This window comes from Notechis scutatus, chromosome 2, assembly GCF_049901735.1.
Source record: "Notechis scutatus isolate UNSWTSFEM ecotype Mainland chromosome 2, rNotScu1.2, whole genome shotgun sequence".
Classification (NCBI taxonomy): Eukaryota; Metazoa; Chordata; class Lepidosauria; order Squamata; family Elapidae; genus Notechis; species Notechis scutatus.
The window spans coordinates 108,576,888-108,602,966 of NC_142010.1; the positions used below are offsets into that span (position 1 = coordinate 108,576,888).

Sequence of the window (26,079 nt, forward strand, 5' to 3'; positions counted from 1 at the left end):
CAAGGTCTTGGTCACTGCCAAGCTGTCACCATAGGAAGTGGCTCCCGAGCCATAAGGAAATCCCTCTAGCCAAGGGGATTCACTCTTCTCCAAGCCTGTAGTGCATGCAGAGGTTTTGCCTTCTCCCATTTTGTTCCTGGACATTGTCAGGGAACAGTGCGCTTCCCCTTCGGCAGGTCCTCACCCATCTTCTTTGGATAAGCATTTCTACAATGTCAGCGCAGCTCTGGACAATGCCCTGGCAGTGCCTTCTGTTGACATTCCGGTTCTGGCTTCGTTCTCATCTTCTGGCACTCCCACGGAGCCAGAAGATATCCTGAAACTGGATGATAAATGCTCCGAACAGACCCTCAAGCACAATCACCAGGCCACTGCTTGGGCTGTTCGGGCTTCAACAGCAGCATCCTTTTTCACGAGGGCATCCATACGGTGGCTGTGCCAACTCCAGAATAAATTGCTTGCTTCTGACCTTCAGTCTCACCAGGACCTTAATAAGATTATCGCAGAGGCGGAATTCACTGTGGATGCCACTCAATTCCACCAAATTTGCATCCAAGGCTATGGCATCTTCAGTAGCAGCAAGAAGACTTTTATGGCTCCGAAATTGGCAGGCGGAGTCACACCAAAAATGGAAGCTGGCTTCAGTTCCATTCGCAGGCGATAAGCTTTTTGGTGATGCTCTGGAACCTTATCTCATCGAAACCAGAGATAAACGTAAAATTCTCTCTTCCTCTGGGAAGAAAGACGACTATCACCCTGCTCCTTATCGCCCTCCTGCTTTCTGAGCGGAGACCTCATCTCGCTTCCCCCGCTCTCACAGGCTGTACTCCCAACGCCAAGACCAACGGGTGGAAGCATCTGGCAGGCAACAACCTTCTACTGGTAAACGGGGGAGGGGGTCATTCCTTCCATCGCTCTAAGTAATCCCTCGTTCTCCCCACCCATCGGAGGTCACCTAGCCTTCTTTGCCTCCAAATGGGAGGAGTCAACGACGAACGCCTAGGTGCTCAGCACTATTCGGTCAGGGTTACAATTGGACTTCCTAACGCCACCCCACCCCTCCAATTTTTTGATCTGTCCTGTCTCTCGGGACATTTCAAGGCAAACGCTCATGAATCAGGCCATTCAGCACATTCTTGAAATCGGGGCTATTCAACCTGTTACCCCTCTCAACGGGTACGTGGGCTTTACTCTTGCCTTTTCATCGTTCCCAAAGCCTCGGGGAGGTGGCAAGCCATCCATGATCTAAAATTTCTCAACCAATTTGTAAAATACGGGCAATTTAAAATGCCCTTCCGGTTCCCCGAGGTCTGATGGCGCACTCTACCAGAAGCGCGACCACTTCTGCTGCCTGGGCGACCCAAGCATCCTTGGAGGAGATTTGTTGTGTGGCCACGTGGACATCCCCGTCTCCTTTCATCAGACACTACCGTCTGTATGCCTTTGCCTCGGCGACTGCAGCCTTCGGCAGACGGGTGGTTCAACAAGTGGTTCCACAGTCGGTGTGATGAGCCGGACGAGGACCCGCCCATGGACATGCAAGCTTTGGTATGTCCCATCCTGGGCTCTTGATGCAGCATGGAGGAGAATGGGCGTTGGTAGAAGTTACTGTGAACGCCCTTTCTATCTGTGGTGCAAGAGAGCCCAGCCCCTCCCTTGATTCGTCCGGAGAGGGTAAGACATATTTCTATTCATTTTGTGCTTTCAGAAAACACCTTTCAGTCTGTCAAGTATCTTCGCCAAAGATGGGGTCTCTCCCGGGGGCAAGAGATATATCTAAGATATATATATCTTAGTACAGACTCAGCTAAATGATGTCATAGGAAGGAGTCAAGCCATCCTGGGCTCTCTTGTAGCATAGATAGAAAGGGCATTCACGGTAACTTCTACCAACACCCATTTTAGAGACATTACAAATGTAATATTTAATATTTAAGGTTTTGAAGGAGACTGCTTATCAACATCATATTTTAGCTGTTTTTATGAACTTAAATTTTATGATAATTAAAAATACATTCAAATCTACTTTTGTAATCTGGTGAAATCTGAAATTCTGGGTTTTTCAGCAGAAATCATGTTCAACATATGCTCACTTCAGTGAAGAACCAAATTCTTAAATAACAACAAAAAGGCATTGTGGCTGTCTTCAAAAGATTAGAGAAATTTCCTTTTTAAGACAGCCACATTGCATTTTTGTTGTTGTTTATTCTCTCCATCTGAATTTTTTCTTAATATAAATATTATTTAATAATTAAATTTGGGTAGAGGGAATAAAGCAAGTGGCTTAGTCCTGATGATTGCATATTTCTTCCATTGTGAGAGATAATATCAATACCATCTGTTAAAGAACAAGGAGAATGTCATTGCACTCCCATCCCAGTTGTATGCTTCCCAATGCAAATGCCTGGAAACAGCAGGAATAGAGTGGTTTACTCTTAGAAGGATTGGGTGATGCTTCAGATTCATTTTCAGAAAGGTGCTTTAGAACAGTGATCCCCAACCTTTTTTATGCCGCGGCCCGGTACCGGCATCAGCTGGGCGCCGCGGCCCGGTATCGGCATCAGCTGGGCGCCGCCATCTTTTTGATGAAAAAGTGCTTCCGGTGACATCACTGGAAGCACTTTTCATCAAAAAGATGGCGGCATGCTTCGTGAGCTTTTCCGGGTAGAAATGGCTTTCTACCCGAAAGCTCATCGAGCTAGCGCCGCCATCTTTTTGATGAAAAAGTGCTTCCGGTGAGCTTTCTACCTGGAAAAGCTCACCGGAAGCACTTTTTCATCAAAAAGATGGCGGCGCCTAGCAAACCAGCGCCCGGTAGGACTTGTTCCACGGACGGCACCGGTCCACGGACCGGTGGTTGGGGACCCCTGCTTTAGAATGTATACAACATCTTTTTACAACTCTTTTAGGCAGCCTAATTTTTCCCTAGGATGAAGTGGCAATAGTGCAATTTAAGGAAAAAATGTGGTTGCTTTAGTTTAAAGAGTTGTAACTAAATGCTGTGTTTGTACCCATCAGCATCTTTCCAAATTATTTACAAAAGCATACTGTAGCCCATTCAGTAGCTATTGGGTTTAATCTAGCATGGCTCTGTTTGCATTTTACATAATTCTATTATGTTTCTAAAGTTTTAGAAAGCACCAGAGTCTTAGCATCATGACTTTTAGGATTTGCCTATTAATAATATACAGAGAGCCAGAGCAGAGCCATTAAGTACCCTTCTCAATGAACAAAATAAGAGTATTGATATATGTATTGGTGAAATGTATCTTGGTATGCTCTTTGTTACTATGAAGCAAGTTATCTCAGGTAGCCCCAGACAGGTTACATTACAGTAGTCCAGGTGTATGGTAATGCTCAAGGTAGAGATGCAGCTGGTGCACCAACTGAAATTGGATAAAGGCCTACTACCCATGATACAAAGCAGTGAGTGGATCACAAATGACAGATCTGCTGTTTCAGGGCAGTGCCACATCAAGAGAAAAATCCTGGAACAGTCAAGGGCTTTGAGGAATGAATATCAAACCCTTTTTGCTGGGATTCAGCCTCTTCATGTTTTATCCCATCCAGACCCTAACAATCTCCTGATACTCAGATAAGATACTGATAGCTTCTTCTACATGGCATACTGATGATACCACAGCCTGAACTGATAGATTATTTTTCCAGCCACTTTTATAGAAGTTTAAAAAAAAACAGGGAGAAAACCAAATTTTGCCATAGCCCAGAGCAGCATTTGGCCAGCTGATCTCCCCACTGTTTGAAACTATTGACTGGAACAACTCTAATGTACTCAGTGACTAAGTCTTGACAATCTTTCCCAGAAAGAGTGAATTAGAAATGGAGGTCATGTAGCTATTTGAATAATAGGCAACAAGACTTGTGTTTCTGGAACTGGGTAAGAGTATCTTTTAAAATGTTACATGTCTTCCTTTTTATCTAGCTTTCTTTTCACAGACAATATTGGCTTACCTTCTTTGTTAAGCCCCAGGAATGCCGCACCAAGATTTAGACCAGATAGAGAATGTTTGTGGGTGTCCAAATGTTACAGTACTAGATTTTCTAGAATCCTTCAGTCACACGGGCTAAGTATTCATCTTTTTTATAACAAAATACTTTTCGATCACATTAAAATGCTTTAATATTCTTTTCATCTCTATGTTACAATACATTGATTTATTAGTAGAAAAAGGGATTGGAGAATTACCCAAAGTGCTCACACTATGGAGGTTGAAAAAAAATGGAGGGGGGAGCTATTTTCTGACCTCGTGTTGAAAACATTAAGGGGCTAACAGTTGGCCCATTTGTTGACATCAGTTGGAAGTTGGTAAGGTTTTTTTTGGAACATGGTAAGGCCACAACTGTCAGGCACAGGAAATAAAATGGGTTGGATTTGCTGTATAGTTAAGCACTGGCTTGCCCATAATTTATTCAGAATAGAGCATTGGCCTTGGCAACAAAGACTTTATTCAGATTCTCAATATCAAGGGAGGGACTGCAGCATTGAATCCACAGCTACAACTTATGAGACCTACTCTATGCTATCAAAACCAAAAGACCTAGTAACTTTTCCCCTGAATGTAGAATAGGCAGCAGTTAACCCAAAAGATACACTTCATAAGATTTAGCACTAAAGAAATACAATCAGTCTGATTAAAACACAGTATTTACACTAATAGCGAATATATCTTGATTGCTGATAATGCCCATCATGCTGCCTATCTGTTTGAAAGGAGTCAAGAATTCCTGGAAGAGGCTTTTCCCCTACATTTTTGTGAACTTGTATAGGGTCCAGTCCAATGGTATACTGCTAGCTACAGAGTAGCTGATCTTCTGGGTGCTGTAACTCAAATCTGCTATGAACTGGCTTGCCAAATTCCTGAAAATTTAGCCATTAGCTAAATTTTATTAGCTAAATCACATTTTTTCCTCAATCTCTCACATGGCAAATAGAGAGATTTGTTTTCCATAGTCTTCCATGCTGAAGCCTCCCCATCTGGCAAAATAGCAAATTAACATGTCCCATCATAGAAACAATTCTGCTTCAAAAAATTGTATCGCTAGTGATAGCACCGTTTCTTTATATTTAGCCATTAACCCAGAATATTGCAGTTACGTGATGTCTCGTTTAACAACTATGGTGATTAACTTATGAGTGCAGGGAAAGTTACATTGTGAGTCGCAATCATGTGGTGTCTCACTTAATGACCATGTCACTTAACAATGGAGTTGCCATTCCCAACTGTGTGTTGTTAAATGAGAACTACATGCATTGTGACATAGATGTATGAAAATAAGTATTTGTTATGTCAATAGAGGACACAAATGGTCCTCCTGCAATGGAAACAAAAGCCAAAATGACCTCACCGTGCAGAGTGCCATGTATAATTCAGTATTCTTCAGATCCATGTTTGATCTAAAGTTTCCCTATTGAAAATATAGAGAATAATCTCTTTTTCTAGCTAAGAAAGGCAATGCTTTTTTTTAATCCTGTTTTTTTCCCCAAGCAATGCATATGGAACTTTGAGGAATAAAGGAGATGGCCAGTATATACAAAGTTCTGATTTGGAGTAATATTCTGAAACTCTAAGTGATGCCTGCTAGATATTATCAGAAAGACTCCTTGTTTCTTCTTCTACATCTTTTCTTGCACTTTTGAAATTGTTATTATTAATGGATAATAATGCATAAAAATTAACTTGACTGGCAAAAAAATCCCCAATCCTATTTTGTAAGTGCATGTGCATCTATGTAAGGGTAAGCATAATGTAAGAAAACATTCTACATATATTCATCAAACCTCTGTGGAAAAGTTTCTTAAACTTCAAAGGCATAAAGTTTTTGCCTCCTTCCTTCTCCCTCAGTTGCTTATGTAATTGCAGGGTTTGATATGGTAATTTCTTCCTCAATCACTTTTGCAAGAGACTGAAACTTAGCAAAAACTGTCAAAAATTAAGAACAGGAAGGCTTCAGGAGAGACCATGCTACCAGGTCATTTAAGACAGGTGACATATTTTCTGCAGCAGAGGAAAGTAGATTGCATTTTGCTTGGTGCTTTTCCATGGTGCTCTTCCCACCAATTGCCCTATACAGGAGAATTATATCAGAGAAAAAGTTCTGTTCACTTGAGTGAACATTATTATGGCTTATAGAGGCTGCCTGCCTTAGCCTGTCCCTTTAAAAACTAACTTTTCTTGATCTCCCAATGTTCTTGGAATAATCATATTCCTCAACCAACCATCTAAGGATAGTTGTTGTGGGGAAAACTGAGGAGGGAGTATTGTGTATGCTTTCTTGACTTTACAGGTAATAGTGGGATATTAAACCAATAAATAACTCAAGTTATGCAGTGCTACAAAGAGCACTTGGGTCATATTTCTTTCCATGTCATGATATGGTTATTCCTCCCCCCCCCCCATACACACATACACACACACAAGGGAATGTTTTGTTACATTTGTAGAAAAAAATAGAAAAAATTACAAGCTCTTGTGTCTACTTAGAATGTATGTTAGCATCCTTTATTTCTTGTAAAGAGCAAATTTTTATCTTTTAAGTAAAAAAAACTTCCCCTATATTTAGCATTCTGTGCTGTATTTCTACATATCTATTATATTTAGATATTCAACAATATATTCTAGTTGATTAGCACCTATAATTGATATTTACCATGTCACATCCAAATCTTTTGAGTCTGTGCTTTCCAACTTAAGTCAGATGTCACTTATCCTGATATATTTTTTTTGGACCCATTTATGCCATATATAGTAGCATTTTACAGATAGTGCTTGCTTTCAGACCACTTGTTCAGCGACCATTTGAAGTTGTAATAGAGAGAGAGACGACTGGCTAAACTCTTTCCAAAACCTTAGCTCTAGAAAGTTTTGGATAACCTATAAATAATATATATGTATTGATAAACTGTCACTTGAGGTTAAAGGGAGTTTACCATTTACTTCCAAACTCTGAGTTCCAAGTGTATTAATACTTTAAAAAATTGCATTTTATACACCTCCTTATAAATAAAACTAAGTGCACCTAAAATTCTTAAGTTATGCAACAAGAAATGTATTTCATATTATATTTCCTTGTATTATGTTCGTGTTCCCCTTTGAAAAATCAAGCTGTAATTGAATAAAAAGATAATGGAGTTTTGAACATTTTTTAAATCCCTATTTATAGTTAATATCACGGCTGCTGTCAGTATAACAGCATAATTCACAGTTTATTGATTTTGGTTGCTCAGAGCTGTGGTACAGGGTCAAAAGTTTCATCTGCTATCACAACAGGTCAGGATTTTGTGCCCGGGATATTTGACACTGAGTAAAACTGGCAGAAGAATGATAGACTGCCTATTTTCTCAATTTTGCCAATGTACAAACTCTAGCACAATGCCCATGAGACATAGAGTTTTGTTGTGATCAGCCAGGAAAAAGTTGAGAAATGAGCTGTAACTGTGCCTATTGAAAAGCAGCTTAGCAATATGCTATGCAGATTTTTTAAAAAATTCTGCATACTTTTAAGATTTAGCTTAATCCAAATACAATTATTAAATCAAAATTACATTATTTAAATTAACTAAATATAAATTATGAATTAATTTGTCAGTATGTATCATTTTTGAAACCAATCTGAAAATGCAAATTCATTTACCGGTATTTCCTATAAGATCCCTAAGATTTCTCTGAAATCTGTTTTGGTGTAGTATAATACAGACTGGGGGGATCATGGCTGTTAGGAAATATCTTTCTGTCAATGTTAGTTTATAACTTGGTGTTTTTTTTAATAAGATCTTGCTTATTTTCAAACACATATGTAAGTTATAATGCAGAATAAAAATGGTTAAAATGGTTATTAAAATAACAGACTCGATGCTTCATTATGGAAATTGACTGTGCAATGGACTTTGCTTAAAGATAACTTACAAAGAAGGTTTGGGAAGTGCCTGGCAGGAGGGGAACAAAGAATCCAATCCTCTGGCAGATGATGGTCTATCAAAGGAATGATAGTACTGTGTTGGATAGAGTTTACAATAAAGCATGGATTGTTGCTAGTTCTTAAAATTGTTTTCCAATCCACATCCTTTCTACAGCCACTTTTTATTTTGTACTTTTGAAATTAGCATTTTCTAATTACAATAGACATTCTGATTTTTATTTTATTTATACTTCCTGTAAGATTTACATTTCTGGCACATTGGAATCAACTATGATTTTTGACAAGATTTCTTTTGTCCCATCTCAATTTATAATTGTTTCATATCTTTTTAACTTAGGCTTTTATGGTATATGCAGCACAAGAATCGGACCCAAACAGTAAAGCAGAACATATATCCTCTAATTCTGTCCAAATTAAATTATACTATTGGATGCAGTTTAGGAATTTTGGAGTAATTGTTCCTTTAAAAAAAATTTTTTATATAATTTGATGATCAAATTGATTTATTTTTTAGTGAGGAGATTTAAGTAGATGTTTTGTGCAAAGGAAGCTTTTAGTAAATAGGAAGAAAAAATTGTTAAACAATTTTGTTTTGTTTTGTAGACAAGGTCTAAGAAAACTGTAGCCATATACTAAATAAATAAATAATAAAACTACAGAATGTGCAATTGGTATGCATTGGCAAAAAAAGTGTAAAAAATTTTTTTACCCTCCATTTTTTGCCTTTCTGGGCCTTAGGGAAGCCTCCTAAGCGAAGAAGTAAGTAAGCGAGGGGAATCCTGGCACAGCTGATCATAGGAACAGTGATCGTCAGGAGGGGGGGAAAAAGAAATACCTTAAGGAGTGACTGAGCAGGGAAGAATGCAGTCAGCAACGTTGGGCAGGCGTGCAATGTCGTGCATGCGGATAAGGACTGACTGGGTGGGGAGGGGCAGGCGGAGAGGGGTGGAGCCAGCCAGGGCCACGATTTTCCAGTTCTCCAAACTGGAAAATCATAACCGGTTCTATAGAACCATTCTGAACCACCCCTGAGTTAAATACAATGTTTGAAAGTGGAGTTAGACATAGAGCAGGGGTGTCAAACTCGATTTCATTGAAGGCCGCATCAGGATTGTATTTTACCTCGGCGTGGCCAGAGTGGGTGTGGTCAGCTCGACATCACTCATGTCAGGGGTGCCTGTGGTGGCCCGAGCCCTCTGCCAGAGAAAACAGGCTCCTGAGCTCCACTTTTGGCTGCAACGGCCTCCTGTAAGTAACCCTCTGCCAATGAAAACAGAGCTCAAGAGGGCTGTGTGCAGCCCACCCGAGTTCTGTTTTTGCTGGCAGAGGCACCGCAGGCCAGTCTTTCGCCGTTTCCAGGGTGGCCCTGTGGGCCAGATCTAATCACCCCGTGGGCCAGATCTGGCCCCCGGGCCTTGAGTTTGACACCCCTGACATAGAGTCAGTGTTTTGGAAGTCCTTAGAACCAGTGATTTCCTCATAGCCCTTTTGATTTCTTCTAATTGTTTCAGAGATACATTGGAGGTACATTTAGAGCTACATTAATTTTGAGAGCCACAGAAGCAATTCTGGTTTATATCTTTGTTTTTTAAACTCACTGGGTAATTAGACCTGGTTTTATAATGTTTTGTTAGTGTTCAGTTAGTAACTACAAGTAAAATAAATGGCAACAGTGTAATATGTAAGATGTATCTCACATATGATTGTTTATTTAAATTGATGTTGATTTAAATTCTGTGATGGAAGTAATTTAAATATATGGTGGCAGATAATTTTAGTGTCTACTGTAATTCAGACTTCCCTGATTTATATAATTGTCTAAAAGAAGTTCAATTCTTTTTTATAAATAGGGAAAAAGAACAAACACAAGAAGAGGAACATTTGATGGAAGAAAAGAAAAAGAAAAAGCAGGAAGAAAAGAAAAAGAAGGAAGGTGCTCAGAAAAAGGTTTGTTAAAGATCTCAGTTGTATAATTTAACTCTTAGCCAATTTCATTAGTATGAGTTGGAAAAAAAAATCTTTTGTTGAGAAATATAGTCTAATTAGGTTTCATCATTTGTAAAAAGGCCCAAACATTATGCATTAAGTTTGTTCTTATTTTCACTTTTTCAAACTACTATATTCTACTACAAGCAGATTTCCTCCTGATCTGATCAAATATTTTTTTAAAGCAGTTTTTAAGTAGTATATGAACAGTAGCTAAACATTACCATCTGAAGCAATTCCCAGATGAATTATATACACTGCTCAAAAAAATAAAGGGAACACTTAAACAACACAATGTAACTCCAAGTCAATCACACTTCTGTGAAATCAAACTGTCCACTTAGACAGCAACATTGATTGACAATCAATTTCACATGCTGTTGTGCAAATGAAATAGACAAGAGGTGGAAAGCGTAGGCAGTTAGCAAGACATCCCCAATAAAGGAGTGGTTCTGCAGGTGGTGACCACAGACCACTTCTCAGTTCCTATGCTTTCTGGCTGATGGTTTGGTCACGTTTGAATGCTGGCGGTGCTTTCACTCTAGTGGTAGCATGAGATGGAGTCTACAACCCACACAAGTGGCTCAGGTAGTGCAGCTCATCCAGGATGGCACATCAATGTGAGCTGTGGCAAGAAGGTTTGCTGTCTGTCAGCGTAGTGTCCAGAGCATGGAGGCGCTATCAGGAGACAGGCCAGTATCAGGAGACGTGGAGGAGGCCGTAGGAGGGCAACAACCCAGCATCTGGACCTCTACCTCCGCCTTTGTGCAAAGAGGGACAGGAGGAGCCCTGCCAGAGCCCTGCAAAATGACCTCCAGCGGGCCACAAATGTGCATGTGGCTGCTCAAACGGTCAGAAACAGACTCCATGAGGGTGGTATGAGGGCCCGACGTCCACAGGTGGGGGTTGTGCTTACAGCCCAACACCATGCAGGACGTTTGGCATTTGCCATAGAACATCAAGATTGGCAAATTTGCCACTGGCGCCCTGTGCTCTTCACAGATGAAAGCAGGTTCACACTGAGGACATGTGACAGACATGACAGGGTCTGGAGACGCCCTGGAGAACGTTCTGCTGCCTACAACATCCTCCAGCATGACCAGTTTGTCAGTGGGTCAGTAATGGTGTGGGGTGGCATTTCTTTAGGGGGCCGCACAGCCCTCCATGTGCTCGCCAGAGGTAGCCTGCCTGCCATTAGGTACTGAGATGAGATCTTCAGACCCCTTGTGAGACCATATGCTGGTGCGGTTGGCCCTGGGTTCCTCCTAATGCAAGACAATGCTAGACCTCATGTGGCTGGAGTGTGTCAGCAGTTCCTGCAAGACAAAAGCATTGATGCTACGGACTGGCCCGCCCATTCCCCAGACCTGAATCCAATTGAGCACATCTGGGACATCATGTCTCGCTCCATCCACCAACGCCACGTTGCACCACAGACTGTCCAGGAGTTGGGGGATGCTTTAGTCCAGGTGTGGGAGGAGATCCCTCAGGAGACCATCTGCCACCTCATTAGGAGCATGCCCAGGCGTTGTAGGGAGGTCATATAGGCATGTGGAGGCCACACACACTACTGAGCCTCATTTTGACTTGTTTTAAGGACATTACATCAAAGTTGGATCAGCCTGTAGTGTTTTTTTTCCACTTTAATTTTGAGTGTAACTCCAAATCCAGACCTCCATGGGTTGCTAAATTTGATTTCCATTGATAATTTTTATGTGATTTTGTTGTCAGCACATTCAACTATGTAATGAACAAAGTATTTAATAAGAATATTTCATTCATTCAGATCTAGGATGTCGTATTTTTGTGTTCCCTTCATTTTTTTGAGCAGTGTATTTCAGCAACATAACAAGTCTGAACACTTAGAGATTATGTGTCTTCTAGTATTTCATAAAATTCTGTAACTAGTAGATTTTATTTATTAACAAATATTATTTTCCAGGTACATTTTTCAGCACAATATACTGAACACAGATTATATTCTCTCCTAACTTAGAAGTTCAGCTTTTATAATTTTCAGTTTCTGTAGTGTTTAGATAAAGGCACTATTGTACTCTGATCTGAGGGCCAGAAAAAATAATTTTCTGTAAAATGTCTGGTATATCTTTAAGATTTTTAAAAATGTCAGTCCCATTTCCAAGTTCACACAATAGGAATAAGAAGTGGAGTCATGCAACCAAGAGTCAAATAATACTTACTACAGACAATAGCGTGGTTCCTGTCTAGTGCAGAATTCAGGCAACAAAATGTAGCATTAATGGTAAAACTGTCAGATCAAGTAAGAGATTAGGCTTTTCAGAAAGTTGTACAAGACTTCAAGCCAAGTCTGAAAATTAAACTGTTATAAATATTATTTTGATATTTGACTGGTCTCAGAAAAAGCTTAAATAGTAGAAAAACTTGAACTTGATTCACATTCAAGTTTTCTGATTAAAGCTAGTTGAAGAAATCAGCTACTTAAAACTGATAACTATTACTGAGTAGGTCTTAACTGCCAAGTAGACCATTATTCCCAATGTATTTTACCAAGCACTCCTGCACTCCTCCCTTTATTTGCTATTTAGGATTGAATTGAATTGAATTGACATTCTTGCAAGCTTGAAGTCTGTGTGTCAGGAGCACTTGGGAATGAGTCCATCAGAATCTCAGAGCTGGGCATTAACACTACTTGATCAATTTGAGAGGCATTTTTTCCAGTTCATATTCATTCTCTTTCATTCTCCCTCTCTCCACGTTCTAAGGAAGATTTGTCTGAGGGGACCATGGCAATAGCTTAAAATTGTACAGTGACTATTTTTCATTAAAAGTGAGGATTAATAATTACTAACTCTTTTTAAAATATTGCTCTTTATAATAACAAGCTTTATTCCAAGCTTTATTAATATGCTGCAAAGATTTTGCCAAGACCCTTCCAACCAGTGGTGGGATTCAAATTTTTTTACTACTGGTTCTGTGGGCGTGGCTTGGTGGTCATGGCAGGGGAAGGATACTGTAAAATTTCCAGTCAGAGGTGGTATTTGCTGGATCTCCGAACTACTCAAAATTTCCACCACTGGTTCTCCAGAACTGGTCAGAACCTGCTGAATACCACCTCTGCTTCCAACATTTTGAGGGATGGGGCCGTTTCACCCCACTGGGATTGACCCATCCCACTCGTGTCAGCAGAAAAAGCATGCTGTCAGCTCGATTATTCCAGCTGGTAAGGTCTAGAATGAAGGTCTAGGACAGTGGTGGCTAACCTTTTCAGCACAAGTGCCCAAAGCGCGTGCGCACCCCCAAAATGCAATTCGCGTGTGTGCCCCAAGCATGTGACCCTCCGTAACCCCATGTGTGCGAACCCCACCCCTCACGTATGCATGTGCGCTCCCCATGCTTGTGCCTCACCCTCCGCGGGTGCGTGCCCCACCCCTGTGCATGCACGGCAGAGACCCGAAGGCCAGCTGGCCAGTGCACACGCACATGCACGGCAGGGCTGAGCTGGGATGATGGCTCGTGTGCCCAGAGAGTGGGCTCTGCGTGCCACCTCTGGCACAGGTGCCATAGGTTTGCCATCACGGGTCTAGGATCTAGGATCTCTGCTATTGCCATTGCCCACTGGAACAACTTGTTGTCCCCCCCGATGTGAGGTTGCCCCAACCATCTCATCCTTTCTAAGGGCCTTAAAGCCTAGCTGTGCGAGGTGGCTTGTGGCCCCAATGGGGGAACAGCACAGTGGAGGTTGGTTAATTGAACAACAGATACTACCTCAGAACGCATGATAAAATCAAATATCTAAAACAGCCTTAAATATAATAATTTAAGACAGGTAGAGAGAAGGCAACAGACTTCTCTCAGAATATTGTTTTGCATTTTATTTACAGTAATAATGGTTTTGAGATGTTTAAAGCAGCAGAGAGGGAATCCAGAACTCTGAATAGATTCAAGTTCTTTATATATTTAAAACTATCTGAATCATGCTCATTATAATATTAATATGTTTAATATCACTTATTCACTGATTCATGAGATACTTAAGTAGTTATATCCTTACTGTGTTGCCCTAGAATTGTTGTAAACTATACTTTGTATGTAGGTATACACATATGCACACGTGTATACCCACTAATGTACATATTTCATTACCCAGACGAATTAAATCATTCTACATTCTACATTCTTTTTAATTTGTATAATTATTCAAATACATGTGTAATTAATTTGAAGAGTTCAATGTAAATATATTGAAGTGTCGCATTTCATAATATGTCACTTTAGCATACATACTGTATATTCAATATTTTGAATATAAACAAAGTTACTTTGATCACTATAAACTAGAGCCAGTATAAAATACCTTGTTTACTATGTTGCTTTCATTATTTGCAACGAAAATGTTTTGAGCCTATGCTTTTTTAATGAAATTATGAATAAAATATATGTGGTGGAGGAAAGGTGTGCAACCTGATGTTTTATAATTGCTTAATTCCTGGGTTTGTGAAGTTTACACTCAAAGGTTTCTGAAAAATTCAAGCTTATATACCACTAAGCTAGAGAGTCAAGAGTCAACAACATTAAATTTTGCTTGTCCTCATGACACTAAATTGGTCCTGAAAGCACTTCCATATTTACATAACCAACAGAGAAATACCATTCCTACGTATTACAATGGTTCAAAAGCCACTAACAGTAAAAATACAATTGAAGCCACAGATGAAATAAAAATTAAAACACTATCATTGAAATAAACCACCTTCCGGGGTTCTACTGCTGATCTTCCTTCCTGCAAAATTGCACAAAACATCAAACCAAAAATTGGCCAGACCATATTAATAGGGTGATCATGTTTTATGTATGCTATGACTTATTGTTGGGGCTACATTTTTCCCCACAATTATCTTTAATAAAAAAACTGGCTACTAACTGATCATTTTGTTGTTTTTGTCTTTCAGGCTGCTGAACAAAAAACCAAAGGTAATTGCATATATATATTGATTTAAATTGTTTCTATGACTATTATAGCAAGAACATGGTACAGTATATAATAATATGACAAGAGCATGTTTCATAGTATTATTCAATTTTGTGATTACAAAGGGGCTGCAAATTAACCCTGGTACTGATCTTAATTGAGTACATAAGCAAGTTGGTAACTTTATAGCAGTTCCATCCTAGCAATACAATACTTAAACTGTATGAAGTAGGGATACAGAATATATAGCCAACTTGTAGATGACAGCAAGATTGCAATATTTTTGTTGGTTTTATTATTGCTTTATTACCTTGCTTATCTAATAATGAGGGGGTGGGGTTTGGACATAACTATTATTTTCATGTCCAAAAAGAGACAGTAAAAATCTAAAACCAAGTCATTTCATGTAACTTAAAAATAACAATGGATAATAAGCTCATTCATTTCAGTAGTTCTAGAACCCACAGGGAGAAACTGCATTCATTATAAAGGTCACTAAGTATTAAATCTACAGCTAAAAAAGCAGATGGTAGAGCATTCAAGCATTGTCTGGGAAATTTTTCTAGTATTTGGGCCCAATTAAACTAGCAAAGTAATAGGCTAATTCTTGTTATTCAGAAATAAGAATTATTTAGAATTCTATATGTTTTGAAATTTTGAGATACTGCCTAAACCATTTTGTTGTTCTTTGTGCTTAATATGTTGCCTAAGACAATTTCTAACCTTGTCACATCATAGAGACATAGATCTAGTTTAGGCATAATAAGCAGATCCCGTTTCCTTCATGTTCCATTGCCTTTGGATTGAGATAAACATTGCTACTGCAAATAAATCAAGAAAATTGGGTTTTCTGTCAACTGTGTGGAGAGCTTCCCAAGTTTAATTTGTGACATAGATTGTCAATCAGAATGATAGATTATCATATAGGAAGGTCTGAACTAGATTTGAGATAAATTTGCTTTATCCTTCATCCAAATCACTATAGCTGTGATGCTGCGAGAGACTTAAATGCCATGTCCAAAAAGTGAAATTGGAAAGAAGCTTGTCTTTAAACTGTAAAATTCCACTACTGTTTAGATATTATTTTAATGTAAATGTAAAGAAACATTCTTCATGATTCTTACATATGCACTTAGTCCCCGCATCTGTTTTTATAAAGTAGAATAGTAAATTCTGTGTCCTATATGGAGATTCTATATGATCTGCACTTTACATAATCCTGTAAAAATGCAAAACGTAACATTTATATGGCATAAACACCATTGCTTCGTATCAAAAATTCAAATTGTGATTAGGACTAAGCAATACTACACCAAACGGAAAAGATAAACCAGAATTTTCGGAACCCTGAAGGGACTTGGAGTCATTTGAGCAAGTATGCACTGGAGTTGTTAATGTGCTAAAAGAATCTCTCCCTACTTCCTTTCCTTGTGAAAAGGTTCGTGGACAATTGAGTTGTCAAGCTTGGATTTTTCCTTTTATTTTATTCTAAAACAACTAATGGACATCATTTATAAGCATCCATGAAAGACAGAACACCATTGTTCATTTGAATAAATAAATTAAACTGAAAACAAGAGAGGGATGGTTTACAGATGCATTTACATTCATGATAGCATGAACAAACCACCCAAATAAAAATATATAGTATGTTTTTAGAGAGAAATCTTTTGGGGAAAAGAGGTAGAGGCTTCTGTGTCTGTAATCTGACTACTTTAATAAAGATTATATTTGACATAATATAGTGTGGCCAATCAAACAGTGCTTAAAAGCTTGCAAAAAGACTATGAAGATAATAGCCATTCCTTGAAGATTAAAACACATTTCTGATAATTCCAGGTCCTTCGACATGAGGCTCCATTCATACATTTTTCTACTAATAGCTTTTGGCATTTAATGTCTTATCAAGTGTTTTAACCTTTGTTTAAAATCATCTAAGCTGATGACCACAGGTAGTCCTTGATTTAGAACCATTTATTTAATGATTGTTTGAACTTACAATGGCACTAAAATAAGTTGCTTACGACTATTTTCCACACTTATGACCGTTGCAGTATCTGCATGGTCACATGATCCACGGGTGGTTCAACGAATGGTTCCACAGTCGGTGTGATGAGCCGGATGAGGACCCACCCGTGGACATGCAAGCTTTAGTATGTCCCATCCTGGGCTCTTCATGCAGCATGGAGGAGAATGGGCATTGGTGCCCTTTCTATCTATGCTGCGAGAGAGCCCAGCCCCTCCCTTGATTCCTCCGGAGAGGGTAAGACATATTTCTGTATTTATTTTGTGCTTTCAGAGACACCTTTCAGTCTGTCAAGTATCTTCGCCAAAGCTGGGGTCTCTCCCGGGGGCTGGCTTTTATATCTTAGTATAGACTCAGCTAAAAGATGTCATAGGAAGGAGTCAACCCATCCTGGGCTCTCTCACAGCATAGATAGAAAGGGCGTTCACGGTAACTTCTACCAACGCCCATTTTTTCGGGGGTCAAAACAAAATAAGGCCCGGCCTTATTTTGTGAGAAACATGGTATTTAGATTGTATCAGCTGGTGAACCTTGTCAACTATTACTCAGACTCTAGATCCTGAATCTTGTTCCCCTGTTTTTTTCAATTTGTATTATGCCAACAGCAGCGCAGATATGACGTACAGGGCTTCAGTAGGAGGGAGGGATTGGTGAAAACCACAGGTCAATCAGGCTTCAACAAACATGCTCTTTCTTTGCCCAATACTGGATTCAGTAATAGTTTATCATTTTCTAAGATGATTCTGCTGCATTGTTTGCCTCCCAGCCTTCTTTTTCTTCCATCTAGCATAAAATTCATACCATTCATCAGCGTATAACTCTGGTTGAAAAAACACAATAAAGACTTCTGGTTCCTTTAATTTATTATCTGAATCCAAGAAATGAAGATATTTTACTTACTGTAGGCATACTCCTGAAAGGATTGTTACTTTGTTTTTCCATCAAAAGTTCCAGACCTTCTGCTTCCTGTTTCTTTGTTTCTCTCTTCATCTCTTTCTATCATGTTTATTATTTTTGTTATATTTTATCTTCTAAAAGTTTAGAATCTATTGTTTTATAAGAACTTAGTCAGGATTCTGAATGTGTTAGGGGCCCCATTTCTTGGCTTTACTGTTAATTTGGATAATTGCCTTGGCTGCTGTATCTACCTATTTTTGCATTGTTTGCGTTATTTTAAAATGTTTTATTGTTTTAAGAAATGTACACCTCACAGAATGACATGGTTGAGATGGATAGCCATAAAAAATTAAATAGATAAATCTTATTTGAAATATGGCTATCAAATCTTCGGTCACTAATGGTCTCAAGCTATTCTTAACAGCAGTCTTAGCTGATTGTTATAATATCAGAACTATTTATAAATAGATTATATACTTCCATTGCCCATTTTATTCAATATGATCTTCATGAGGAATATCAGGTGGTTCTATCCTTTAATATGTATCATTTCCTTCCTGATTTTCTAGGACAATCTTAATACCAGTGACTGTATTTTTTATGTTATCAGTTTCAGTCCCTAGACATGATGTTCTATACATTACACTTCTATTGGCACTGATTTATTTGCTTTTTACCAACATCATAATCTCAGCAGACGACAGCACCTGGTTGGCCTTGTCTAAGCTTGAAAGCTGATCCAGTTTAGCACTTGGATAGGACAACTCTTCATTTTTTTTTTCTACTTCTGAAAAGCCTTGCCAAGAAAACTGCAATGACTTCTCCAGGCAGTCTGGGAAAATCGGACATGATTAAATAGAAGAGGAAAAAAAGATTTCTCCAGAGAATATCAGGGGTACAGGCTGGGAAATTAAAAAAGCATTCCAGGAGAAGGCAAAGCCAAATTAGTTAAATACTGTTGCAAATAAATTTACATGGATACATCTGTTAAATCATCAGTAGTTGAAATGTCAAACTCAGCTAAGAGACTTAATTTTATATTTTGATATAAAATATTTTTATGTGCCACAGCATAAAAAGTTGGGCAGTATATATTGTAAATTTAATAGATAATAATCATGATAAGGTAATGATTACAAAATTGTTTTTCCTGAATCATCTGATGCCATTTTTTCCAGTTATTTCAATAGTTTTTGTTTTGGAAAAATTTTCTGTTGAAATGCAGGCTTTTAAAACATGGTAATTGAACTTTCCTTTCACCATTCTTGGTAATATTCCTGCTCAGTGTTACCAGCAGAATTATAGCCAAAATAAAACTATTAAAAAATAAGGGAAAGATATTCATATGCTTGAGGGAAATTTCAGGTTTACAGAGTTATTTAGGTAGGTAATAAAAATTAAAGGATTAACTGACCTCAAAACATACTTGGAAACATTGATTTTTTTAAAGAGAAAAACTTAAGAGGATTAGAGTCTACTTATTCTGTACTTTTAATAAATGGTTCACTTTTTTTTCCCTTTGAGCAATACTAAACACCATAGAAACAGTGATCAGACTAAGCATATTGAGTGCTCCCTCTGCTGTTTGCAAAGTGTTCTTCTTTTCGATTATTCATAAAGAAGGCTCCCATATGCAGTTCTTTTTTCCCATTGTCAGGATAATAAGCTATATTAGGGCATTGTTGCTTTTCCTCCATATCTTTTCCACATTTTGCATTTTTCTGTGATTCTAGGAAAATCTGAATTGTATATCATCCTTCAATTGCTGCTGAATATCCAGAATGTCTTTTTTGATGACACTGCTTTGAACCAAATACCAGTGATTCTTGAGTTCAGTCTGTGGTTGTTTAGAGAGCTACTATGAAACTTGAAATGAAACATTTTAGCAGCTAATACTTCTTTGCTTATAACTTTGCTAATACTTCTTTGCTTATAATTTATGCAGAAATGGAACCATTAATACCTACTTTATTTGTATCCTTATTTTGGGTTCTGCTTCATAAATTAGGATTTTTATTCTGCTTACAAATAGTAATACTTTTAGAAACTGTTTACATTTAAGTCAATAATAGTGTAGAATGGATGACTTCCCTGAAATCAAGTTTTTCACTTTGTATCATAACTTGATATAAGCAACGCTGTAACAAATACTGATGATTTATTAGTTATATTGCTACTTAATACAAAGCATGTATCTTGAAGTAAACTGCATAGAATTTTGAATGAATGAAGTAATAGCATAATATTATTAGTAGTTTTAATAAAACATTTAATTCATTTTAACATTGATGTAATAGAAACTGATTTACTGGGAATGGCATTTAATTAATTTAATCCAATTTAGAGAGTTAACTCTATTACATATTAGTACAGAAAATTACCTCTGAACAGTCATTTCTCATTGGTGACATGCAATAAGTTAATTTAGCTCTGAGTTCGTTTGGGTGCTTTGTGAGTTGTGCTCACTGTTACCATGGTGATGGGTGCTCAAGCAAGAGCTGTCAACTAAAACAATAAATAGAATAAGCCAGCTCTGCACATTGGCACCGTTGCTGGTAGTCTGTAAACACAGATGTAGGGATTCTGTTTGGTCCACGCTTGATTTTGGTCTCTTTAGTGTTCTTAGAGGAAGTCACTTGTTTATGCATTTATAATTGATAAAATTGCCCTGGAAGATTTAGCATATATATCTTTGAAGGTGTCTCTGATTATATAAACGAGTGGATATATGTGCACAGAAGAGTTCATTGTTATGTGTGCAACAACTGAAAGGAGTGTTGCTAGTTTTCATCAGCTCCGTGATTGTAGAACTGATTTTGCCCAGCTTTGTGTGAGTGCGTATATGCTTGTATATATGGGAGAAAAAGAGAGTGAAGATGAAAGAGAGGGTGCTTTCTTCCTTCATTTCTTTTGTACAGAGTTGAGAATTACAAAAACTGCTGGATCTGCATTCCCAGTGTTCCTGAATAATTTAAATGCTGCTTCCCATATATGTCATTAATATATGATAGCCCTACAGACATAACATTCTGTTAAGATTCAGATGAATTAATGAAGACTCTTCCTGATAGTGTATCATTCCAGTTTTTCTCTTTTAGACACTGGAATGTGTCTGCTTTAAAAATTTATTAGCCATCTGAGGAAGGAAATTCTTTTGTCATCTTTTAAATAGTAGATGTGATAAGTTTATATCACTTGAATAGTGCCCCTGCTTAGAATACATTTTGAAAGCTTCTGTTATTTAAAGATGGAAAGGCTAAAAATATAGAACTCCAAAGATTTTTTGCTGCAGCGGTTCTACATTGAAGTGATCAGAATTGAACAGCAGCTTCAACATATAGCATGCAAATATTAATTAACCATACTTATTTGACTGCAATATGTGAAACATTAAGTATGGGTATGCAGGTAAGAAAGTCACGTATATAATATTTCAATGTGTCCAAGTATGCTTAGAATAGACTGCAAAGATGTTGTAGAAATGGACAAGTGTGTTCAAATGAAACATGTTTACAAGTTTCTTACATCCAGGAATGGGTTTTAATTCTTACAAAGCTTCTTTAGTAAAATACATATAAACCCTTTTTATCTTTTCATATTAAACATGCGAAGTTGTGTAAAGATAGCTGGGGATGGCTTCTGTACATGTCCTTAGCTATTCTATTGTTGAAGACAACATATGGTTAAATCCAGGTAATGGTGAACCCATCCATGAGGAAGGGAGTGGTTCCACTGGAGCTTAAAGAGATTCCACCTGCTCCTGAAGAATTCCACAGTGCTAGACGACGTTTGTTTTGCATCCAAAGTTTCTCTTTTCTAGGGAAGATTGGTTAAAAGGTGACCAGTATGCAGGTTTTAGATAAGCCCTATGGATTTGGAGATTTACTGTCTTTTAATTCTGGAAAAGGTTCACTCCCTCAGACAGAATTGGTATCCAGCTCCCCATTGAAGAGTAGATGACAATCGTGGCAAGAGAGACTTTACATAACACCGTATCTTGTGCCAATTGCTCCCATTCTTGCATCAGGAGATTCTATACATAGTCTCTTCCCAATTGGACTATTTGAACAAAGTCTACCAAAACTGCAGTACAGGATGGAATAGTATGTTACTGATGAGTGTACCATAGTACTGTGGTCCCCAACCTTTACGATTTGACAGCCTGGTGGGAAGTGAGAGAGGAATTGACCCATGCAATTGGCAGCCAGGTGCGCATAAGTCGAGCTTTGTGCACCCATACGCCGAACAGTTATCTGAACAGGCCACAGCTCAATAGTGAGTCACAGCCCAGGGGTTGGGGACGTCTGCCATAGTATGTCCACTACTTAATGAATTGCACTGGATTCCCATTGGCTTTCAGGTGATGATTATTACCTTTGAAGCTCTTCATGGAATAGTATCAAATTATCTGTGAGCTCCATAGACTGGTATGAAGCAGTAAGGAGCTTTCATGCTCTATGGCCTTAATTTAGTTTTTTGATTCCCTGGTGTTGTGTCAACCCCTGTGATTGGCATCTTCAGAGCTAGAATAAGCTGCTTTGTAGTGTACTTCTTGGCAGCTCATAGGCAACTGAACACAGGCTAAATGATGTATTTGAATGCAGAAAGCTGGTATCTGACTGGCTGATGTCACAGGAGTCCAAGAAAACTGGTTACATATTTGTTCTTAATCTAAGTAGACCCCTGATTGGTCTGTTTTGAACAAATTCCAGGAGAATCAGTTCCTGATTGGCTGGTTTTGGAATCAGGCTGCTGTTTTGTTTTTTGCATAGATAGACTTCTGATTGGTCCCCTCCAGGAAACAATGCCATATAGTGGGGCCTAGGAAATGTGCCTTTTCTATTGTCTTACCAGCTCATTGGAGCAGCACTGGATTGGAAAGTCAGGTGAGCCCGTTTGGAAAATAGATTTTTCACATGTTGTATTTTGTTGTTTTATATTAAATTATTGTAAATTATTATTTGTCTGTTTTTGGTTTGTTTGTTTGTTTTGAAATTCCATTTTAGCTACTCAGAATCTCAGTTTACAAGTTGGGAAGCCATATAAATAATTTGCATGTATGTATACATGTATCAGTACATACATAGATTCCCAGCCATTTGTTAAACATAAGTAATGTTGTCTGGCATATTTCAAAACTAATTTCCCTCTAATATGTTTTCATTCATTCAAATCTCCAAACTCAGTTATACCTGTCCTTATTTATCTTTAATGTTGAAACATACCCAGAGTACCATTGGATACCAAAGAAACCAAATGCTTCCTCTAATCTGGCTGAGTTGATTATGAGGTAGTATTGAATGTTACAAGAATTCTTACACACATAATTTCAGGATGTATCTGAAGCTTGTGATTTGACTACTGCTGTATCAAGTTTTGATTCTGTCTTAAGTGATTGTAGGTGCTGTTCATGCTAGAATTGTTAATGATAGTGACATTACCCTTTGAAGGCTGAGATCCCTAGCTTTAACATGGATATAGATACATGATATAGCTGCTGTATTGATCATATTGCTGAACTTTAAAATAAGTAGATTGCTGACCTCGGCTGGAACGCTGCTGCACTTAAGAATCCTTTGAATTGTTGTAATAGCACAGAGTCTGCTAGTATACACAATACAGCTGAGGTTAAAGAATGGGAGATTTGGCTGCTGCTTAGCTTGTCTTAGAATGGAATGTAGTGTATTAGAGTGGGCTTAAATTGGATAATGGTCACTTGTAACTCAATCTTGTAGTGACAGAATTTATGGGTTACAGTCAGTTAGTTGTATGAAATAGAGCCATAGACAGTACTGGGCCACACTATAAAACTAGGATCTTGATTGCATGTTGAGTAGTAGCATCTCTTATTTAGGAAGATCATATGGCATCTGACCTTGGAAAAACAGTTCTCCAGCCTTTGTTAAAGACATCAACTCTACTGCTGAAGCACTTGAAGTACTTTTTTCTATTAAGTTTCAACCTCTTGTTGATTGGAAGAACTCCCTTCTCCTTTAGTTTCTTTGTTTCAGATCTGAAAACAGCACCCACAGCCCTCACTGATATTTTTTTTAGGATTAACAGAGGATTTTAGGCCTTACTCATCCTACTAGATCTTAAAATAGCCCCCAAAATAGGTCTCAAGATCTGTCAAACTGATTGCAAAAATTGACAAGTGGTAAGGATCAGTAGTTGAATTTGATTTCAGTCTAAGAGAAATGTAACACTACTTTTTATCATCAGATTTTCATGGGCAATGTAGTCTTATTCTTATATAATCTGACCGCAAGTAATAACTGAATGTAAATGATCAAGCTGGAGCAGATTCCAGACTATTTTAGAGCAAAGATATTCTCTTTCAAAAGCTGGAAAAGTAAGCCTTTGAACGATTACAGACAAATGAATATTGAATCAAAGCTAAATTCCTTCCATATTTTGCTCTGCAGGTGGAATGAGGGGGAATGTGGGAGGAATTATAGAGTTTATCTACACATTGCAATACTTGTCTGTATTGAAATGTCAATAAGTTCAGATAAAAATATTGTTCATGACCTTTTCATTTTTCTCTGTATGTTTCTTTTGAGAACAAATTGTATGAATGGGTATGAATGAAGATAACTATTTCAATTCAGTAATCTAAGCGGTGTTCCATATGTTGAACATATACTAGGAATAGTCTGCAAAAAGGAAGCAAGCAAAAAGGAAGCAAATAATGAGGATTGCTGTTAAGGATGTAATATGGGGGGATAATTCTTTCTGCTTTGTAAGATCTAAATTAGAGCTTCATATGTTATCATATTGGGGTTCGTTAAAAGGTAAAACCCCTGAAATTAATTTTAATCGTCTAAATTGAAAGTTCTCATATTCAGTTCTCATATTCCTAGTCTGAATGCCAGGTATTATAAATATACAATAAATGTAAGTGTAATTGTAAATAAATGTAAATGTAAATAATTAATTCAGAGGACAGGTTTGTTCCCCCTCTCCTTTACAATTTGACCCAAATATAATGAAACACTCTATCATGAAATGTGTCATACAACCAGGAGACTCCAGAATACTCAGATAATATAATGAGTCTTTAATGTCATTTGGCACATCACTCTTATCAGTCATATCATATATGTATGAGGATTAAGTGAATGCTGCATCCAGTGTAGTACACAGTAAACAAAAATGTAATTATAATTAAATGTAACTATACTATAGGAATATATTATCCAGAGTGGCATTCTTTAAAAAAAAAACAAATCAACAAAATATAGTAGTTAATCTTAAAACAATTAAGAGGAAACATTCATTTTCTTTACTAACAGAAAAAAGGATATTCTCTGACTCAGCAGCTTTCTTAAAAAAAAAAAACTCTTAAGAGAGGTAGGCTCAATCCTCATTCTTAAAGCTGAGTGATTGATGGTGCCTACTCTCTACTGCCTAAGGCTAAGAGATATGATAAGGGTATTCTTCTATTCTATTCTATTCTATTCTATTCTATTCTATTCTATTCTATTCTATTCTATTCTATTCTATTCTATTCTATTCTATTCTATTCTATTCTTTCTCAAATTAATGACTCTCTACAGCTAATAACAATGTACAAAAACATAATGTAAAAAACCCTGAACAAATATAATCAGTAATCAGGTTTAAATAAAACCACCAATAACAAATTAATGTAACTATTGAGTGAGTTCTGCCAAAGATACGCATCCCAGAGTCCTAGCACAAAACCACATCCTTAAGGCCTTTCAAAAAGCCTTACATTTAATACCTATTTTGTAAGCAAGCCAAAAGTAATATCCCACATCCCTATATATCTATGAATCCACAAAAGTACAAAAATAAAACTCAATTCTCATATAAACTGAAGAACTACTTGATTTCATATATTGTAGAACAGCAACTCCTGCTAATCTGCAGATTGATTGCCAGCCAGCTTAGTCCTCAGCAGAGTTCTTAGTTCCAAAGGTCCAGATTTCATTAAGATACAGTTTAAGTTCCACAAATAACTGAGTGTTATTCTTTTCTGGATGTTTCATATTGTCCTTTTACTTTGAGAATCAGCTAAATAGATTTGTTACCTTCTTCATGATATTAGAAACAAAGATTCTCCAAGATAACTTCTCTTTGGCTTCCTTGCCACTGAATGTATGTACTGTGTATTTCAAGATCCATAGAAATGGAAGCAAATCCTTGCCACTAGGATTCCTTTACTAAACTCATTTCTGTGAGAGGAATGAAAATCAACTTAATATAGACATTAGCTAATCAGCATAATTAGTATTACTTTTGTTCAGTTCAAAATGAT

General features: G+C 37.7%; 1 protein-coding gene across 6 annotated transcripts in view; it reads left to right on the forward strand.

The window, feature by feature from the left end:
• TNRC6C (trinucleotide repeat containing adaptor 6C) overlaps positions 1-26,079 on the forward strand; it is a 135,892-nt gene that overhangs the window by 21,737 nt on the left and 88,076 nt on the right. For all 6 annotated transcript variants that reach the window (XM_026667542.2, XM_026667545.2, XM_026667546.2 and 3 more), the window contains exons 2-3: positions 9,789-9,885; positions 14,853-14,874. In XM_026667542.2, coding sequence (XP_026523327.1) covers positions 9,823-9,885; positions 14,853-14,874 — 85 coding nt within the window. In that variant the 5' untranslated portion in view covers positions 9,789-9,822. The remainder of the gene's footprint in view (positions 1-9,788; positions 9,886-14,852; positions 14,875-26,079) is intronic.